The sequence below is a fragment of the Gekko japonicus genome, unplaced genomic scaffold (assembly GCF_001447785.1).
Source record: "Gekko japonicus isolate JY-2015 unplaced genomic scaffold, Gekko_japonicus_V1.1 scaffold1093, whole genome shotgun sequence".
In the NCBI taxonomy this organism is placed as follows: domain Eukaryota; kingdom Metazoa; phylum Chordata; class Lepidosauria; order Squamata; family Gekkonidae; genus Gekko; species Gekko japonicus.
The window spans coordinates 89,604-111,767 of NW_015160243.1; the positions used below are offsets into that span (position 1 = coordinate 89,604).

At 40.6% G+C, this 22,164-nt stretch overlaps 1 protein-coding gene across 3 annotated transcripts in view; it reads right to left on the reverse strand.

Annotated features, from left to right (window-relative positions):
* Positions 1-22,164, reverse strand: part of ETV1 (ets variant 1) — an 89,020-nt gene that overhangs the window by 62,193 nt on the left and 4,663 nt on the right. For all 3 annotated transcript variants that reach the window (XM_015413467.1, XM_015413459.1, XM_015413453.1), the window contains one exon: positions 14,534-14,587. In XM_015413467.1, coding sequence (XP_015268953.1) covers positions 14,534-14,587 — 54 coding nt within the window. The remainder of the gene's footprint in view (positions 1-14,533; positions 14,588-22,164) is intronic.

The following is a 22,164-nucleotide window of genomic DNA, read 5'->3' on the forward strand; positions in this document are numbered from 1 at the left end:
CTTCCCAAATTTGCCAAATCAGTAAAACCTGAACACAAGGGCAACGTAATTCCCCCCCCCCCATTCAGGTTCTGCTTTTTGCCTCCTACATAAATGCCTACTCTCTGTACTTCAGGTACTCCCCACCCAATACAACGCACTGGCCAGACTTAGAAAGAATAAGATGTGAAACATGAATGATTAACAGGCATGTTGCACCAGAACAGGGAGGCCCTTTACAGTCAGTAAGTTTTACCACATGCATACAGAGAACATGCTACTCCCACTCCTCCTGACATACGTAGCTGCCGTTTTGTGTGAAAGGGAAAACACGTATTTTAACCCTCAGTACACAAGTAACAGAGTTTACGGTGATAGCACGTATCAGCAGAATTGGGCGTGGCATACACATAGTAAAAGTAATGATTGGAAAGACCTGGACGAACCACACAAGAAAGTTACACTGGCCGAAGAGCTATACCATTCCAGATACATTCTCTTTACCAGCACTGCGAAATCAGCACTGGTGTGATATCATGAAAAAGAGTATTTTGCAATTAACAGACAGGGCTGAAAAAATATGGGAGGTTCATTTTAGGACACAACACATAGTTTATTTTAGGACACAAACTCTTATAGGAACCTTTATTCCAGCAGCGGGATGCATGTTCCATACTAGTCAGGCACTCACTGCATTCCATCTTAGCTCTTACCAAGTAGCCCTCCCCAGGTACAGTGGTGAGGATGTTCCCTGCCCTCATCTGCCATAAGCAAGGCCTATAGCAATACTAAACAGAGGCAGCACCAGTGTTCAACCCTTGCAACAATTCATGAACCTTTACAAGTTGCTTATAAGCTGAGACAGTTACATGACAGGTGAAATCATACCTAACTTAGGAATACAATAATAAGAAAAGTTCTACCTGTTCCCCTGCTGTCCACCATGCACCTTTCAAAGTCATAAGAGCCCTTGTAGGACAAAAAGGCTGGCAACCCCATTCATCTGCCTTGCTTTTAGAACTTACTTCATCGTACTTGTGCTTTAATGGAAGTCTGAACTGTTTCACGACTGCGTCTTTCTGCATCAATAGAATTTGGCTGTCTTCAGGGTAGAACTTGGAAGGGAAGCTGGGGGGGGTGTCCTTCATACTGGTTATTTCTGTTCCGCCATGTGGAAAAGAGCAGTCACCTAATGGGTGGTTCACAATTCACCCATCACTGCTGGTATGATAAACCACATTATTATGTTGTATGACATGGGAGGTACAGGTACAGGAGGAATGAATAAAGAAGTCTGCTGGGATAATAAGCCAGCTAGGCACAGGCCATTATCGAGCAAATGCACATGAGGGATGAATAGCTGCATGGAAGAGGGCTAAGCAAAATGGCCGCGTAACTTGATAGTGTCTGTCAGTGCTCCATTTCCTCCAGTTCAATCAGTCACTGCACTCTCCCAGAGGTGCCATGTAGAGGGAACTCCCATCAGCCCAATCTACTAGGTTATCATATCCAAGGTCCGGATGTTAAACCTGGGCTTATTCCACAGGGTTACTGCTTCAGTCCCGGTATATCTGGCTAATTCTCTAGTCTAGGCTCATGGGGGATTACTATACCTTAGGATGTGTTCCTCATCTGTACACCCTGCATCCCATATGGATAGAAAAGTGATGGGATGGTTCAAACTGTGCCTTGCTACTTTTTTTGTTTTCCTGCTGTTGACATGATTATTACTTTCTGGGCTTCCAAAACATGCTTATCCATGAATGTACATGCTATCATGGCAGAATTCAAATGCACTTACCCTCATTATTACTAAGCTACTGGGAAGGTGATAGGGCAGCAAGTGGTTAGGTGTGCAGCTGCATTTTTTTCCTTGTTGCTTATCTTTCTAATCTCACTGTTCCCTCCCACAAAAAAAGAAAACTTCTAACAAAGCTTGAATCCTTATCCGGCAGAGATCATGGGTATTTCCCTATGTGTATCTTCTCAAGAGTTATTCAATGAGAATTTGAACCCCAATGTACAAAGCAAATTGCTTACATTAAGTAAAGCCCGGATGAAGGAACATCATCTATCACATGAACATGCCTGTCATATAAGATCAATGTCTGAGACCCTTTTCCAGGTATACCAACTTTTGGAGGAGAGACAAGTGATAACCAGAAACAGAGTATTTTCATTTGTGACATCAAAAAAATTGGAATTCATTCCCTAGGCACATTTAGCCAGCACCATCTTTGTTAAAATGTGTAGGCATCAGCTAAAGTTCATCATGTTCTTTCATATTTTAAATGACAGCTGAGATACTGATTTTATTGCTGTTCTATTTTAATCCTGCTATTGCTAATTGTATTGGGGAGTGTTGGCATGCTGCCGGTTTGGTGTAGCGTTTAGGACCGCGGACTCTAATCTGGGAGAATTAGGTTTGATTCCCCACTCCTCCACATGTGGCTGCTGGTGTGACCTTGGGTCAGTCACAGTTCTCTCAGAGCTGTTCTCTCATGAGCAGTTCTCAAAAGAGCTCTCTCAGCCCCACCTACCTCACAAGGTGTGGGAAGGGGGAAGGGAAAGGAGATTGTAAGCCACTCAGACTCCTTCGGGTAGTGAAAGGTGGGGTATAAATCCAATCTCCTCGTCTTCTCTTATTTTTTCTTACGTTTTTGTATAACTTGAAGGGTGAAGAGGTGTTTACAGCTATCTTGGTGCAATAGGAAAATCCAAAAAAGCAAGAACACATTCCAGGTATGGCGCAGCAACTTTTACTTCCTGTTCTTTCTATTTCTTAATACTGCCCAGAACAGAACTTGAATATTATTAGAAGCTATATCCACATGGACAGCACAGAAAGGGATGTGCAGCTTCCAATCTCAATATTAACAACAAAAACATGAAAAATAAAGCCTGAAACCCCCAGAAGTCCAATTCCCACCTACCCCCCTTGTAATAGACAAAAGGCATCTTATCTTCAAAAGTGGGGAAATCTCATCTCTCAACTTCAGAACTATTCCTTAACTTACTAGTAACTGAAAATTAAACAACATGTTGACAATGGCACTTCTAAAGCCACTAAGTAGTACACAACCAAGTTTACAAGCACAGCACAAATGTTTAGTTTGTATATAAATATTAAGGAATATGAATGACAGAAACTCTGAGCCAGTAAGCAACCTCACTGTTCAGTCACTCTGTGACTTGGCAGGTATTGCTATTTGTTACTCGCAAAATCATTCACTGCATTAATACACTGGCAGCTTCATTTGCCAAGTTCGCAACAACAACAACATGGAGAAAACAAACCAGAGAGAGAAGTTACTAATGATTTACTCATTAACTCTCTGTAGGCCACATGGTTGCAAACAGAACTGAAATACTGCATATGCTGTTCATGTTTATTATCATTGTGGGATCTGTACTATCAATTTTAACCTCAGATAAGGATTCTAGTGGTGCAGGGAAAAAGAATGCTCTTCAGCAGAGGAGGAGATGGGGTTGCATGGCAGTAAACTGAGAAGATGCTTTAGACCAGAATTCAATCTAATATTAAAGTTAAAAATCTGAACTAGTTGTATGCCAGACTGTAGGCCTGTGGAATTTGTAATCTTGAGGACACACTGGGCCTTTAAGCATTCCCCTAGCAATGAGAAGTCCAGGACAGCCTCTAAAAGAACACTGACATCTTTGTGGTAACCCAATTATAAACATATAGACCGAGCAGGCACTTCAGGTGTTCTTCACACATTTCTAACAGCATTGGATTCACTTCCATGTGACTTGCTCCTACATAATGGGAATGTGTAGGTAATCTGCACATGTGGGGCTGATCTAGAGTCCTTGAGACCACACTGACAGTGTTAGATCGCGCTAACAAAGGATCGGAGAACGATTTCAGCTCAGTGATTCAGCTTTATTTGAAGTAGCGAACACTCAAACGCATTCAAATACATAACAGACAGCCTCCCTTGACCAGGTGCCATTAGCCCCACAGACATGGTTATGCATTCACAAGAATGTGCAGTCCAAGAGAAAGTGACCCAAGCTGGATCCATATTCATATGCTCATCCTTGGAACAGAGAATTAGACCATATAGAAGGGGCTCCGGTGTGGCTGGGAGAAGGTGTGCATACAGGCATAGAAAGCCAGTGTTAGATTCAGAACTGTACCAGTCCCAAAGCAATAGAAGGGACCTAATTAAACAAAACAATCTGCCTGTAGTCAGAAATCTTTCAGCAGCTCTCCAACCCAACTCCAGACTTAAGTGTTACGTTTCTGCTCTTTGCCCTCCCAGATCAAACAGGTTTTCATCCCCATCTAACAAGCCAAGGGGGAGGATGTGATCCTTCTAATCTAACTTTTAGATCAGTGATTCCTGAACTGGCACGCTGTATAGAGGCAGAAGTTATCCCACCATGCTGGATGTATCCACTGCTCTATTCCCTCGAGGAATACCAGGAGTTCTGCACAGCACTTTTCTTGCCAATGCACTGACAGTGTCAACAGAGAAGTAAGGAGATGCCAGGACTCCCTGACATAGCCAACGCTACAGCTGACAGGCCCAGAAGTATCATCACGGTCTCATTCATGAGACTTGACGAGCTTGGCAAAGTCACTCCGTCTAGATGCAAGGAAGTTGTTTTCGGAGCTGATAAAGTCTCTCTATATAAAATGTATGTTTTTGACCTTGAGTGAAGTGTACCTTTAAATTTTTATTCAGAAAAAAACCCTGCAAATCTCTGAAAACTTTAAACTCTAATGATAAGACCACAGCAGTATCAAGGATGATTTCATACCAGGAAAACAAAGTTTGAGTCCAGTGGTACCTTTAAGACAAAGTTTTATTCTGGGTATAAGCTTTCGTGCGCATGCACACTTCTTCAGATAAAATTTCAGAATAAAACTTTGTTGGTCTTAAAGGTGCCACAGGACTCAAACTTTGTTCTGCTGCTTCAGACCAACATGTATACCAGGAAGACACTGTTCAGAACAATAACCTCATAGCCTTAATCAATCCATAGATACTGCATTCCAAACTACATTAGCAATTCATCAGTGTCAAGGTATTAAGCTGGCACACATAAAACTCCGTACAGCAGCACTAATAATAGTAATAATAATTATCCCCATACAAATTCATGCCATTGTTGCATTTTACACAACATTCTTTTAATAAACGCTAGCTACTCAGGATTTCACGAGTACCTTCAAAAACTATTCACGTTTCAACCGAGAGAATCATGTGAAGATGGAAGGGATACAGTTGTGCCACTGCAGCTAAGCTGGTAGGACCTGGCAAGTCTAAAAAAATGGGTGACAGTTCAGAAAACCCATTTATGCCACTCTGAGTGTCCTGGAAGAAGGACCCAAATTCCTGCCAGGACACTTTCCATGTGATTCACAACAGTTACACACCATTTTGGAAATTTTCAAGAGATTTGCTTTATTCGAAATATATTCTTCTACAATATTTGAGCAGTTAGCTGTCCAGTGAAATCCTCAAATCATGAATACACAGAGAAGCTAAAAAAACCTGCTTCGTATTTTCCTCCCGCAAAAGTACTCCATAACAAATATAACACATTTCACCTTTAGGCATATTTGCAATCAAACTGTAGGTTATTTTATTTAAAAGCAGTCATTATTTCCAAAGTCAGGCCCCAATTAATTACACTAGTCTTCAAAACGCAAGTAGCAACCATGTCTAATCTAATGAACAGCGTATGCTTATTTCACATTACGATAAAGCCATTACTTATGCCGATAAACTGCATGTACTTCCCACTGCTGTAATAAGGGACAGGAAAATACTCCAATTAAAGGGCACTGAACACTTAAAAAAAAGCCCCAAAGCAATCTGCTGCTTGCCTAACGGTAGATAACGTAGAACTATTAAAAGGTTGACTTCCAATGCCCAGATTACACGATCCATCTTTTTCAAGGTCCCCAATTCACTATCATCCAAAGATTGCTAAAGTCACTCTACCTACCAGAGGCTGACTATAGCACAGGTATTAAGGATGTGAGACAGTGAGGGGGAATATAGACAAAATGGCAAGTAAATGATGTTCATTTACAGACTTGTAAGTCTTCTCTTAAATTACTACAACCTGTTGGATTTTTTTAAAATCAAATTCTTCAGTACAAGGCTGTATTTAAGACAGATGTAAGAAACTCTCAGTACTGTGGAGAACAAAGTTTGAGCCCAGCGGCACCTTTAAGACCAACAAAGTTTTATTCACAGTACAAGCTTTTGTGTGCAAGCACACTTCATCAGATACAGTGGAACAGAACCTCCTCAACCGTTACTTATAGGGGATGGGGTGGGGGTTGTTGTCAGGAAGGGTTCTTCTTAATTCCCAAACCATCTCAATCCCAATTTTACACTGCATTGATCCACCCATGCAGAATGCTCCTAGCACTGCATTTCTCTCCACACCCCAATAACTTATGTCCTAAAACAGAGGACAGACAATAGCTTTTAAGAGATGAAAGTGGTTTGAAGAAAGGCTCCTGGCCCACACCAACATTTCTGGTCAAACAGGTTCCAAAGATGGTTGAAGTGTTTCAGATACCTGCAGAACCTGTTTCCTAGATACAAAAGTAGAGTGAGTAGAAACAAGGATCTTACATTCAAACAGCCTTGGGGGGGGGGGGGGGACACCTACTGTCTGTCTCCAGCTCCAGTGCCAACTGGACACAGGGAGAAGGTGTAGGGCCAAACCTGAAACTGGACAAGACTACAGATTAACTGGATAGAATCAAATGGAAGTTGACAGAAAACCTGGATTAAACTTCATAGCCAAGGTCCTCCCCAGTACCATTTTAAACAATTTAAAATAAACTCTCATTTGTACAGCTCTTCAACTGTCAGAATGGTTTTTTAAATAACACGACCTCTTAAAGTGTAGTTCAGGACACCAAATGCACAATCACACAGGATGTTGTTTACTATAAAAGCGCATTTCAGTGAAAGCATTTTTGCTTAAAGTACACCTGTGTTTATACTCATAAACAAGTAAAGTGAGATATGAGTTTGAAAACACATTGGCATACACCAAGGGCCTCCACCTGGCTATGGCTTCCTAACAGGCATTTACCGTGCCTCCCATTCAGGTATTTAGCACTGCACACTGACAGAAACATTCTACTGTGTAAAGTTAGTATCAACCTCTGCCTAAAACTCTGTAACCAAACTGTCCAGTTGTTTTTAAGTGAGGAGGATATAATTATGGAGGATATTTAAAATATTTCATCTACAGTTGCCCTCATGGCAAATTTTTTCACTCAGGAAAAATCCCTCTTGTTTCTGCAATCTTCTAACCAATGCAAGTGCCATAATAACCTGAGTCAGGAAAACCCAAAACGTAATAATCCGTAATTTTCTGTTAGAGGATTGAATCTATGACTACTCCCGTGCCAGAATTTCTGTATAAGTGGGCTGGGTAAACAGTGTACATAAGGAACATTAAAATATGCACACGATATATTCATTTAAGAGTTTCATTAGAAGAAATGAGTAAGCATGGGCCATTTATAGCTGAGCATATACAACACCTCTTTTAGGTCATTTCTACAGAAGCTAAGAGACAGAATGAAAACTGCACTACGTTTCTAGTTTTTTGTTTTCCAATATGCTTGCTTGATTACAGATTTTTTTAAAAAAAAAACCCTGAAAGAATAACCACAAAGAATTTAGACTTGGATAGCCCTGACCTGGATAGCCCAGGCTAGTCTGGATCTCATCAGATCTTGGAAGCTAAGCAATGTCAGCCCTGGTCAATATTTGGATGGGAAACCTCCAAGGAGTACCAGAGTTGTGACAGAGAGGTAGGCAATGGCAAACCACCTCTGAACATCTCATACCTTAAAAGGCCTATGTGGTCACCATAAGTCAGCTGTGACTTGACGGCAAAAAAAAAAAAATCATGTAGAAACCTCAGCATAATATGATGGATAAAAGATCAACAGATAATATGGTTACTGCCAACCAAGAGTGCACAATTCTGATCTGAGTGGCAAAGAGAAAACTCAGGAATGTTACCCACTTATTTGGACTAAAGAACCACCCAACAGGTTAGAGACAGCTAAGTCAGTTAATTTCACATGAGCTTTAAATGGCAAAAAGTAAAGTCAAAACACAGGAGGAGCTTATATCTGCCACATTTCCTGAAACCGTATAAGGGCAATTTTCCCAAGCAAAGCGTTCACCTCATAGCAGCAAGGTCATCTTTTTAAAAATAAATAAATAAATAAATTTTTCAAAAGTATTAGACATCAATACTGTCTATATACATTGGCAGGGACCAGCCATTTGTTTTATAGTCATATTGTGCCAGTTGTGTATCAGATCGATACTGAAGCTAAATATATCAAGGTCTCTGTACCCTTCAGAGTTAGGAGTTACATTTAAAGAACAAAATAAAACAAAAAACCCAACCTACACTGTCTGCAGAAAAACAAGAACTACTTATTAAAACCAAAATAAAGCTTTCAAGTTGCTGCTACAACCACAGATTAAAGGCATTATTGACTAAGAGATGCTTCATGGCAAAACCTCTCTCTCTTTATGTCCAAGACGAACAAGCTGCATCAAATTTAAGCAGTGCCCCCCACCCACCCAACCCTCTAGAGGTAAGAATACTCCTTCTAAATACAGGCTAATGCTTGGGGCTAGCCACAAAATTAAGCTACGGTAGAAGTCTGAGTAAGAGGGCACAGTCAAATATACTATTATGTATTTGCTTATTTGAAATGAGAGGAGTGTCAAAAAGGAACTTTTACATGATGTTAAAGTGGTGCTGGGGCTTGACTGAGCTGACTTATGGCATACAGCTAAAGACTCAATCTAGATAAACATTGCCAGATTGGACCCACAGAGGATAAGATGTAGGAAGCAAGTAACATGATATTTTGACCGCCTTACATTCAGCTTTCAACGCAGAGTTTCAGAACAAGATAAATTGCCCTGTACTGTCAGGCATTTTAAAATATCCCTTTCTATCAGATACTTGATAGCTGGTTCAGTAGCTTGAGGAAAATTATTTTTTAAAAAATCAACAAACTGAAAGAAAAACACTGTAATCGCTGCAGCATAATTTCCATCCAGCTGCTGCTTTAACACAGCAAACAGTAGGAATAGAATGCTACATGGCTTCTCCCTCCAAACAGAACAGAGTGGCAGAAAGGAAACTCATGCCAACATAACTCTGGTCCTCTGCAGATGGTAGCAATGAGATCACAGCAGTACAACTGCAGTCATGCATGAGTGCCACCTGCAACTTCCAAACATGGCTCCAACTCACAGCCACAACAGAGGAGATGCCCTCAGATGACTGCAAAGCCAATGAGCAACAACTCCAGCAGAACACACCTACAGAGAAGTACATGTTATAATTTGGGCAGCATCCCTGATTACTTCTGCAGACGCAAATATGATAAATCTTTTAAAAGGAGTATTGCATAGATTTCTTGTAGCCCTGTTTCTGAAGCCTGCATGTGCAAAGATCTTTTCCACAGGTTAAAATCCTGTTGATTGGTTTTGGAGCAAGGAATAGGGACCAAGGGGAACTGAATCCACTCTACCCACAAATTGCTGACTGGTTGGATTCTGACCTTTTCATAAGGGATTCTTATGGATCAGAAATGGGAAGGGAACACACAGGATGCTTTTGTGCATGGAACAGCCCATCATCTGGAGATAATGTAATGTTATCTTGTATGTTTGAAATTGTTAGCTGCCTTGGGGACCCTTGTAAGTTCAAGCTTGAGGCAAAATTAAATGTGGGTATAAATATTTTTATAAATAAATCAGCTAAGCTCAGTGGAATGGTAGGATAAGGCTGGGATCCACCCCATTTAATTCAGAACCCCACACAATTTTTATAGTCTGCAGTCTAATCACTCTTCAAGAATCATTGACTTGATTGGCAACAGCAGCAGCTGGTGAAATGAAGCTCTGGTAGAACTTTGCACTTCTAGATAAATTATTTTGGAATAACTATTTGGCATTCAGTGCAGATGCTGAATGCAGACCGTGACCTTACTGATCTAACAGGACACTAGCACATTAGCTATACAGGTTACATGTAGCAAAATTTCTACTAACAGACATACAAAAGCCCTGACCACAAGTTACAGTGAACTCTTTCTTACAAAAAGGCTGTATGCAGGCTGTATATGCATTCACTGTAACGTCCATCCTGAAACAAACTATAAATGTTACTTTCAGAATATGGTAGTGTGATATTTTCCTAAGGTCCTGTGTATGTTTCATAAGATCCACTTTATCGTGTGAAAAATGGGCAGTGTTCTGGTTAAACAGCCTATATTTCTCTCAAGCAAGCTTAAAAAGTATAGTGTTGTAATTGCAAGTCGGCTGGAATTCCGCTTGCTGCATGGTGTCCTGTCATGTTTCCCATTAATAGTAAAGGTAAAGGTTCCCTTGCTCGAAAGCCAGTCGAATCCGACTCTAGGGTTGCGGTGCTCATCTCCGTTTCAAAGCCGAAGAGCCAGCGCTGTCCGAAGACGTTTCCGTGGTCATGTGGCCGGCATAACTAAACACCAAGGCGCACGGAACGCTGTTACCTTCCCACCGAAGTGGTACCTATTTATCTACTTGCAATTTCTTGCTTTCGAACTGCTAGGTTGGCAGGAGCTGGAACTAGAGACAGGAGCTCACCCCGTCTTGCAGCACCCGGGTCTTGAACTGCTGAACTACTGACCTTTCACAGCCTGCAGTTCAGCGTTAATACCCTTCACCAATTAGACATTGAAACGGATTCTGTGGCTGCACTAGAGCTGTTGGGCACTCCTGGTTTCCTCTTAAGTGGATGTTGCTGTCCCAGTTAGTTAATCTCATTCTTAAAACTGACTTCTTCCACAACATTTCCTTATACTGGAAAACTCTCCCCCCCTCTTGTTTAAATAAGTTATTGATTGAACACTGTAACCTTTAAAATCAGGAGCCTGTTAATCTTAACATTAAGGTGTTGCAAAATGGTATTAAACTGATACTTGTGATAGAAACGTGTTGTACCATATTAAGAAGTGTGGTTAAATAATAGCCTCAAGGCCCTTGTAAAACTGTGCCACTTTTTATGCATGGATTGAAATTTGATTTATTAGTTTGAAATGGAGTTTAGACAAGGAAGTATTTTTAACTAACTTTCTTAACAAAGAGCTTTCTTTGCAATGTCACGGAAGTTTCACAAAACCCCTTTATCACATGACAACTAAGTCACCACTGTTAACTCTTCTACTACAAAAAAATCATTTTATTCTTGAAATAATGGGGGTAATAGGATCAACCAATGGTTCTTCAGAAAAAAATCTGGGGACAGGCATATTGCTGTATCTTTTTGTGGCTGAATTATGTGCACGTATGAACACATTTTGCTTTTCAACTGTACAATACAGTGAGTACAGTTTGGTGTGTTCCTAACCCTCTACCTAGTTCACATTAACTTCAACAGCAAGTTTTCCCATTGTGAGAGTCCCGCTGCCAATACCTAAAGAGAAACTGAATCATCAGGAGGAGTTTGCTCTGTCTATCTCAGAACACTTGGAAGAAATAATTTTAGCAGCTTTGCCCCTCTGATTTAAAGAGGCACAGAGCCATAAGCATCAAGATCTTCAGCACTAAAATCAACATTCTCAAACCCTCGTTTGAGGGTTGGGGAGGAGGTCTATTCAGAATCCAACTCACATCTATTCAATACAGCTGACTCCCAGGAAAGTATCATAAGATGGCTCTGTTTGGTGTGTAGTGGTTAAGTGTGCGGTCTCTAATCTGGGAGAACCGGGTTTGATTCTCCACTCCTCCACTTGCACCTGGCTGGATGACCTTGGCAAGCCACAGTTCTGACAAGTGGAAAAGGAAACAAACAACCGTGATATATTATGCAACAAAAGTCTCCAAAGACTAGAAATTTCTTTTTCCAATATTCAGTTTACTGGATGCAATTTAAACGCCATCAACACCAACGGATCATACATATCATCTCGTTTAATTCTCTTACACCTAATGGTCTTAATGCTGAATTGGACCTTAGCTGTTTTTTGTAAGGTTTTGTGCTTGTATAATAACTTGTGCAGCATATGTGCTTTCTTATGTAAGATCATGTTGATTTTCTATTGGTGTTTCTTCCTTTTGATAAGTCTTTTTGTAATGAGCGTAAAGCATTGGGTTTCTCATGTGTAAAATTATGGTGGTTTCTTAAATGTTCTTCTCCCTCTGTCTTTTTTGTCCCTGGTAAAATAGTTCTGTTTTGCTAAATGGGTTAACTGTTCGGATGGCAGCAATTACTGATGTGTCTGATAGGGTAAAAGTTTGTAAAACTTCATTTGGTTTTTCTACTCCTCGGGGCATTACTGCCTTTGTAAATGGGTTTTGTCCCTTTAAGATGCAGGACTGACAAACAGCCGGCTGGCAGTAATTATGGGCTTTAGATATGTATAAGTAAATAGGAAGAATGAATTGACATTACACTGATGGATTTTGAAGAATGTCACAATGAAATACTACCAGTCAGTTTGTTAAATGGATTAATCTTGTAAGTATGTTATAAAGCAGTCAGTTGTTTGTACAGCCTTGTGCTATTTTCTTGCTAACATTAATACTAATAATAGAATTATATATTTTTGTAATTAAATGTAGGTATTTCAATGCTGTCCACTTTGACAAAGTTGTACACGAAATAAGATGATATGCATGATCCGCTGATGGCGTTTGAATTGCATCTAGTAAACTGAATATTGGAAAAAGAAATTTCTAGTCTTTGGAGACTTCTGTGGCATAATATATCACGGTTGTTTGTTTCCTTTTCCACTTCCTTCCCGTGATCTCTCTCCTTGTTTTGCACAGTTCTGACAAGAGCTGTTCTTGAAAAAGAGCAGTTTCTGTCAGAGCTCTCTCAGCCCCACCTACCTCACAGGGTGTCTGTTGTGGGGAGGGGAAGGGAAAGGAGTTTGTAAGCTGCTCTGAGACCCCTTTGGGTAGTGAAGGGCGGGGTATAAATCCAATCTCCTCTTCTTCTTTTTTGGCCACTCTGTGACAGAGTGTTGGACTGGATGGGCCTTTGGCCTGATCCAACATTGGCGTCTCTTATGTTCTTATGTTCTTCTTCTTCTTCTAAGATGGGCACATACTGTGGACCCAGGCAAAGCATATTACTTGATGTATGTACCATCAACACAAATTCTCCATCAGGTATTACTCATGTTTTCCTTCCTGAAACCATTTATACTTCTTGAAGGAATAGCAGATATTTCAGAAAGGCACGCCTGTTTACCCTAGGGGAAAGTGATTTGCCTTAATCCCTCCTTCCTACCATGACCCCTTGTGCTGTCTCTCACACTGTTCTCAAATGTCCCCCCCAAACCCCTTGGAAATAACTTGAGCAGAGGGGATGCAGGGGGAGCCTCTACAGATGATAGTTCTCTGGAACCAAGCCTTAACCTCTGGGTCGAGAGTTCACTAGGATATATGAAGATGAGCTAGATTCGGCACTACAGAAGCAAACTTGAGCACTATAAGGAAATAAAACCCCAGAAGGGACAGGCAGTGTAGTATGGGAAACCTAGAGGCCACAAAAATAAGATTAAGGGACAGAGGGACATTAACAAACCTGACAGCAGCCTTTTTCAGCTTCCTTTTTTGAGGAACCAGAATGTACCAATTATTTCCAATACAGAAAGACAGAGGAGCAGTTCTTGAGTTAGATACAATTGATATAGCCAATTTATTCATGCACCCCTTAAAGAGCTTTCACTCAACAGCCTGGTCCTACCATTACGTTGTGGTTCTAGCAGTTAACGGGAGTATCAGTCACAGACGACGAGATGATCGTGTGCATGGAGTGTTAACTAGTTGTGCAGACTGGCCCTTCAACTAACAGCAGCAGGAGCTTCACTTAAAATTAACCAATCAAGTCACTGTTTAGAAACAAACTGTGCGTGAACTTCACCAGGAGATCCAAGCACATGTTAATAGGGTTTTAGTAGCAAAACTAAAATATGCCGTTTCTTAACATCCTCTCAGTAAAAACTATTTGCCAAACGAGCCATTTATAATACAGAATCTAGAATCACAAACTGCCCTTATCCCCTCAAAGCTTCTTGTGCAGCCTTCCTCTACTGCAGAGAGGTTTTGCCCGGCACCGAAGGTGGCACCTGACACCCAGACCCCAGAGCAAGGATGGCTTACAGTGCTGTGGCAAGAAGATCAGTATTCCTTTACACTGGCACCGATCGAGGTCGTGGAGAGTTGGCATAATTTGAAGTGCTCTTTTTTGAGAAGAATGAACCACCATTACCACCCCAGGGGTGGTGGAAGCTACCCACCCTCATAGCTGGATCTTCACGAAAGAAAAGAAGGAACACAACTTGCTTCAGTTAAGCTACAATTCCCAGCTGCAGTTCAATGCTGACTTTCTTCATGTGATTTTTATGGCAATGCCATGCCTCAAATTTCACACAGCTGTTGACTATGCCAAAGAATACACAGACCCCGTCCTCCCCCCCAAAATTTAAGAGCCAAGTGGTAAGTCATGCTATACTTACAACTTTCAGCCTGGTAGTCTGGCACAAACTGCTCATCGTTGTCAGGTACCTGAGCTGAAGATTTGGGGGGGGGGGGGGGGGGGTGGAGACAGAAAGGAAAGAATTAACATACAGAAGTCACTAATGCATAAAGTAATCCTAAACTGTTAGACTGGTTGAAGACAAAAACAAACAAACCAAAAAAGTCAAAGGTAGGATTAGTGTTCATTAAAATTCAAATTAAGCATGAAAACCAACATGTTTGAAAATACTTGCTGGCTGGCGCAGTGATTAGCAGAATTACCTATACACTTTAATTCCCATGTTGGGCACACATCAGAACATGAACCGTATTTGTTTCAATAAATAAAATAACGCAGTGTTTTCCAGCCATCCCCACATCAAATTGGGAGATAAGCAGCAGTTGCACACATGAGACTTCTGCTAACCCCTAGACAAAGTTTAGAGAGAAGACTGTGTAGCAATCAATGGTTATTTATTCAATTTTAATCCTGCATAGTCCGTGAGGACCTGTGGGTGATGTATATGCCCCTCCATCCCTCTGGTTGACCCTCATGACAACTATGAGGCAGATAATGGGGAGAATGACTGTTCCAGTTACCCTGTGAACTACCTTCGCAGAGTGAGGAATTGAACCCAGATCTCCCCAGTCCAACACCTAACAACACTGCTTCCTCAAGTAATACCTGGCATAGTGACCAAAAGGGGGAAATATAAAGTATGCACAAACCCACAGAAGCTTTTGAAAAGTAACATGTGAACAGTTTGTTTTTCACAGAGACAAATAATGCTTTGGGAGAAGTACTGCTGACTTCCAAACTGAGTCCTGAGGCTGGGATCCAAGGAGTTCCTTCAGTGGAAACGAAAAGTTTAAATTAACCCAAGTTTCCCCTCAACAGCTTTTAGCCAACCCCTCCCCCCATATCACCGACTGTTTCTAAAACTATCTTCCATACTTTTTTTAAAAAACCCAGTTTACCACACACTTGGTATGGAGGAAGGGAGTGCTGTTTCTTCTAAAGTCCTTTGAGCTCCTGAAGTCTTTTTCATGATTGCCTGAACCCTGGCTCGAGTTTCCAGAATTCATCAATACCACTCCCACTTGGTTATGACTGTATTCAACGTTCAGAATCAGACCAAATTGAACTATCTGAGAGGGAGGCAACATCAGCACTAGATAAGTAATCTAAAATGAACATAGGTTAGCCTTACACATTAGAGAGGACGGGTATCAGAGAAGCTACAACCCCTTCAAGCACAAATGGTTAATGGTGTATAGGCAAGGTTCAGAGAATTTTGGTAGTAGAGACCATAACTACACTTGCACATTATGAGGAAACAACGCATTTGCTGTCCAACAGCTGACAAACTGTGTGCCTCAGTGCATAATCATCAAGCTTTCTATTATTCTATTCCTTCTAACCAAGGATTATACACTGCTGAGATTCTGCAAGGTGTCTAGTTTAACCCATCTTAAGGTTCACTGATACCTAGGAATCATAGAATCACAGAGTTGGAATCATAGAATCGCAGAGTCCAACCCCCTGCTCAATCCAGGATCAGCCTAGAGCATCTCTGACAAGTGTTTGTCCAGCCACTGCTTAAAGACTGCCAGTGAGGGGGAGCTCACCACCGCCCTAGGCAGCTGATGCCACTGTTGAACAATTCTTACTGTAAAAACGTTTTTCCTAATATCCAACCAGTACCTTCCTGCCCTTAATTTAAACCCATTATTTCAAGTTATCATTCTTTCTCCCAGCAAAAGGAACCTCAACATCCTTATAATTTAAAAACACACTATGTTTGCATTCTGCCTTTTCTTCTATGTGCGTAAAGCAACATTCTCACTCACAAGAAATTGTTAGGCTGTGAAACAGAAACTTGATCAAGAAGAAGGGAGATCTGAAGTGGCTACTAGCCATGGTGAACGAAGGGACCCTCCAGGTTCAGAGATAGTCAACCTCTAAATCCCAGTGCCAGGCGGCAACATCATGGGAAGGTCTCAGCCTCTATACCCCATTGTTGGACCTCCAGAGGAACTGGTTGGCCAGTGTGAGACAGGATTAGCATTCCCTCTAAACTGAGTTAGTGTGAGCTAGTTCACAGTTTTTTAGCCTCCAGCTCACACATTTCTGTCTTAGCTCAGGAAGGATGGCTCCAGAGCAAACTAGTTTATGCAGTAGCCAAACTGCTCACTCACAACTTTAATGCCAGTAGCTCACAAAGTAGATTTTTTGCTCACAATTCCACAGCTTGGAGGGAGCATCGGACAGGACTAAATGGGTCACTGATCTAATCCAGTAGGAGGTCTTCTTATGTTCTTATAAAGCCAAGTTCCCATCATCAAACCTTAACATCTAGTCATTAGTCTAGTTTGCAAGCCCAGGCAAAAGAAAGGAAGAATTTAACATCAACATTCCACAAGTAGTTTCATTCATATCGGCAAGCAAACAGGGGACACCAATCTGATTGTCATGCCATGTGATAACAGAAAAGGGAGGGGGAAACTAAACCATCTATAAAGAGCCAGACTATCAGAATGCTTGCAATAATCCTGTAAAATACATAGATGGTTCCATACAAACTTTCAGCACATTTATCACACAACATCATTTACAATAGAGTAATGTAGGCATAATGAGTATTGTACACATCTGCAAGACACAAGGATGAGAATGTTAGCACTAATTGTAATCTAGCTCATTTTAAACTCTTTTAAAATCTTTGCAGAATGTACTAAATGGGCTAGCTTCTGAAGCGCGCATACACACACCTTAATTAGCGCAGATTCTTTGGAGTTGCAGAATTTAGCCTGTTTTATTACTTACATCTCTAGCATGTACCAAATCTGTATACAGTATAACTTCCAATACATCAGCCGAGCCGAGTACATTTCAATTGTCTTACAAAGCTGACAAAGCTTCAGCTTTCCCTTTACCAAAGGAATTTAAAAAAATAAAAAATAAAAACACCACAGAACAAATATGTCTTTAGCACACATTTCCAATCACTAGCTTTGACAAATGCACAAATTCACTTTCAAAGTTATGATACCAGAAGTGGTGTCCAGCCATCCAAGGCAGTTTTCCCGCAGGGAATACACAATGGGAAAAATCACTGTGCATCATTTTATCATAATCATTTCTAATTTATTTTTTTAAAAAAACATATTCTATACAGTATAATTTTAAACCCTTCAAGGAATGAGGTTTAAACTTAGCATGTGTTTGTACGTTTTTTAGCGTAAAAGAAAATGTCATGAGATACCTGTTTTGACATCTTACATTCCTTGGGGTGCAAACTTACTTCCCTGGACACATATTAATACTCCCAAAACTCATACGTAAGAATGCGAACAAGAGAGCTAAAGACAGCATACAAAGAATTAGTAAGTTGCATTATCTTTTTTAAAGACACAGAATCAAAACTCTCTTAGGAAAAGGAAGTGGAGACTCTTCCAGCCACCCCCGCCTACCACGTCAATTTTCCCTACCCAAAAAAAGCAACTGCACTGATTTGAAGACAACGCCTGACAGACCTCTGTGACTCCAAAAAACTTTTGCACCGCCAGCCTTAAAAAGGACTGACAAGTCAGACCAGCAACCACACAGTTAAGGAGGACTAATTTGGATGCCTGAAAAAGAAATGTGACTACAGAGGGCTGTAACTACAGGCATATTTATGTATCATTCATTTCCTCTTTTCTTGTCATTGCCAAAGTTGCAATTCTATGAAGCTGTCATAAAAGCTACAGCGGTTTTGAATACAGTGACAGTAGGGGGAAAGGGGGCATGTCAACAAGAACATTTGCTGAACATGATTTTATATATAAAACACACGTGATTAGGATGGGAGGAAAAGGATATACTCCCAAAGTCTCTTTGTGTTTCAAAACTGGCAACAGCAGGAATGACTCTAACAGGTTCACGGTGCATTAACAGAGCAAGTGGTCCCCCACGTCTTGGATTCTTACTCAAATCAGTAATGTCTGGGTTTTGCCATAAGCCTGACCACCACCAAATGTTCCTCTGCCTTCCTTTCTCCCCTCCCCAAATTATCATCTTGCAACAGGCAGATATAAAGGCCACAAAGTGTTGTAATTATTCAGAAAAAGACGTGATCTCCATCTGGATTTTACTTTTCTTCAGGTCAGTTCGAGTGAGCCTGCTCCCGTGCAAGTCCGCTCAAAAGTAACCATCACTGAATTCAGTGGGACAGATTTCTAAGTAAGTTTCCACAAACTTGCATTTTAGTTGTGGCCCTTTAACTAAATTAAGAGGTATGTAATATTCTTTTAATATTAAAAAGAGAGAGAAACCTATTTTAGTGTACCAAGAAATCCAGAAACAGGCTGGAGAATGAAGCCATAAACTGAAGATTAGTTTAGTTTCTTCACTGGCAAATAAAACCAAAAATGGGGGAGGGGAGACTGGGCACCAGCCCTTGCAAAAGAAGTTGATATTTAATTAAAACCAGCTCTATCCACTGTAACAATGTCTTGCAGCCAAACAAGGCAGAAGATGTATGAGTCATTCTTTCTGCCAGTGAATGAGACAGCTGATCTCCTAAGCAATTCTTCAAGACCTGCAGTCAGAACTGGAGCTTTGCCTCCATTCACAAAAACAGAATCCAGCAAGAAACATGTGGCACCAACCACAACCTTTTCATGTCACACCCTGATAGAACAAGAACCGAGTAAACTTGAACTTCTTACATAAACACATCCTTTTCAATGCTTTGTCTCAGACACAGCACAGGCCTCATTAAGGAACAAAACTTAATAAATGGAAAGTCAAGCAAACGGCAACGCTAGGACAAAAAAAGTTACAGGATCCATGGGGGGGGGGGAGAAACACAAAAAGATCAGATGAAAGTCATTTTTAACCCCTGTTCTTAATTTCCATCTCTAATATTTCCAATAATAATTCTTCAGGTTTTGACAGCCCATTGAGAACAGATACCAGTGATTTCAGATTACCAAAGAACCAAGTTATTTCCTCCATGGAGCCACACACATGGACAACAATCTTGGGTGGGAGGAGAACAGACAAACTGGGAACACATACTACTTTAATTATTCAGAAAACAAGAAGCTAGTCAGCAGCTAAGTTTTCACAAATCAGTTAAGCACATCCTTTGACTATTCCGGAGGGGGGGGGGGAGAGAGAAATACTATAACAGAAGATCACTTGTGGGGGGAGAACTCTTAGGTGAAATGCACCATTTCCAAAATGACTGCATGTTTTGGAGCATGCTCTTGTGCATGAAAGCTGAACAAGAGTAATGTCCAAATGCTATAAACTTTCACAATATTTATTTAAAAATCTGATAGCAGTCAGCAGTATGGATCAAATGGACTGTAATTGTAGTCTAACAGTGTCATGAGATCACTACATTCTCAATGAACACCCTCCCCCCGCATAGTATTTTAGGTACTCTGTGAACACTGAAAATAAGCATTTCTCATAAAGCCCTTCTTGCTTTGGGCACCACTTGTGACACACAGATTATTTTCCCCAAAACTTTACGAAGTCACAGCCTCCACAATCCCCCTTCCAAAAACATGTTAGGTCCACCACCTTCAACATCTCTCTACTAGATTTCAAATACTTCTTGGGTTTTGCTCAATTAAAGCTCATTCCAAATTCCATTAACCCATCATCAGTTTATTTCCTCTACAGTTTATTTCCTCTTCATGTTAGAGTACACCAACAAGATATGAGGGGATTGTTTCCATAGTTCTAAGGACTCTGGGTGGGACAAACTAGTTTTCATGCATTCTGATTGCTGGGCCTTTCACATTTTGCTTTACAACTGAAGTAAGAAACTGGCCACTATTGGCAGGGGAGGGCATGCTTATTGGTAATGACTCTTACATTCCAAAGAGAGGCAAAGGTCATTGCTTCTAGAATCCTCATAATACAAAGTTTGCCAGGTAGCAGAAGAACTGATACACACTTTTTGCTAAAGTTCATTCACCAACGCTGGCCATTATTCACTGGCACCAATATATTTTAAAGAAATCAATTCCTTATTATCAGGATATCCTGTCCCATCTTGAATAGGAATGAAGGAAGGAATTAAACCATCCCATCATCTGTCCTTTTGATTAATAACAGATTAGTCTCCATTAGAATTCCAGATGACATTTTTCAAATCAATAGTAATGCTAACAGGGTTTTCATCATCTCTTAGAATATTTACATTGTAGTTATCCTATTCAATAAGGATTTTCGAATACTTTCCTTTTAGCTTCCCCCCCCCCCCCCTTCAGCCACAAAGTGTTTCCACCATACACAGCAGGCTTTCAGCACCAGTTATTTTGTTCTTTTTGTTACAGAATAAACAGCAGGAGCTTCCATAATGCAAAGTACATTACATTCATATTTGAGCCGATTATTTCAAGTCAATGGTTAACTTACGTTTGCCAAGAACAACTTAATGCAATATCTATAGATTCAATAGAGGAGCTTTGTTGCATGCAGGGTCAAAATAGAAACACTACAGTATTCTATGAAAAACTTAACACGGCGTTACCCCAACATACTAAAAATGTATCACTTTAAGACGGATTTAGAGGAAACTTATGGCCCCGCATAAAAGAAGAACTGATACCCAAATATGAGTTTAGGAGGCAACACTAAACACGCAACTTCCGAACAAGACTCATTTTCATATACTGACTCATTTTCATATTCTGATACTTATCACTTTTTCCTTTTAAACTACAGCAAGGCAACCAAAAACTATAGTGTTCTTATGGGCAGGGAGGTTTATCTCTGTTCCTTATATGCCACAGAAAGACACAAAGTTTTGCCAGAGTGTCTACAATGCTAGTGCTACAGGATGCAACATCTTTTTGAATGTGACATTCAGGGTTTGGCACAGTGTACATCAGACAAACAGAAACAAAGTAAAATGGCCTTGTTTCTATTCACCACTTTGAATTATTTTCTACCTCCAATACATATGTAAATCCCATTGTTTCCAATGGCACTTTTGAGCATGTGCTGAAAAGAGAATAGACTGTTTATGATTACTCATTTTAAGCAACATTCTCCAAAGAAGAATAGGGATACTGATAAATATGCAGCTGAAGAATCTTAACTATTAAGAACAATTCTTTCTTTTCCCCACCCCTCTCTAGTCTTCAGAGCCCCTGAGTTAAGCATGTTGTGGCTCAATAAGCAAATTTTTCTGACCTCGTTACTACCCAAGTGGGAGCTCTGAACTCAATCAGCGGTGGCAACTTGGAGATTCTACTAAGGGGGGGGCAGTAAATATCACGGCCTCTTTTACTGGCTATCAAGCATCATGAAACTAAAATATAAATCAAGCAATGTAACTTTATGGAGACTGAGGAGAATCTACAAGAACAAACTGAACAGTGGGACTACAGGACTAACTTCTTCAAGTTTAGTTCCATAACCAAAAGGCAGCCCGGTCAGAACTGCAGATGAATTAAACAGGAGCAGCCATCACATATGCCCTGTAAACTTTGAGTCCCCCCCCCCCCTCGGTTTAAGGTAGAAACGATGATTGCAAAGTTGTTGCTTTAAAAACTTTTTACTTCCTGCAAAACTCACGCCTTCCCTTGATATTTCTAGCACATACTGGCATAAGCATACATC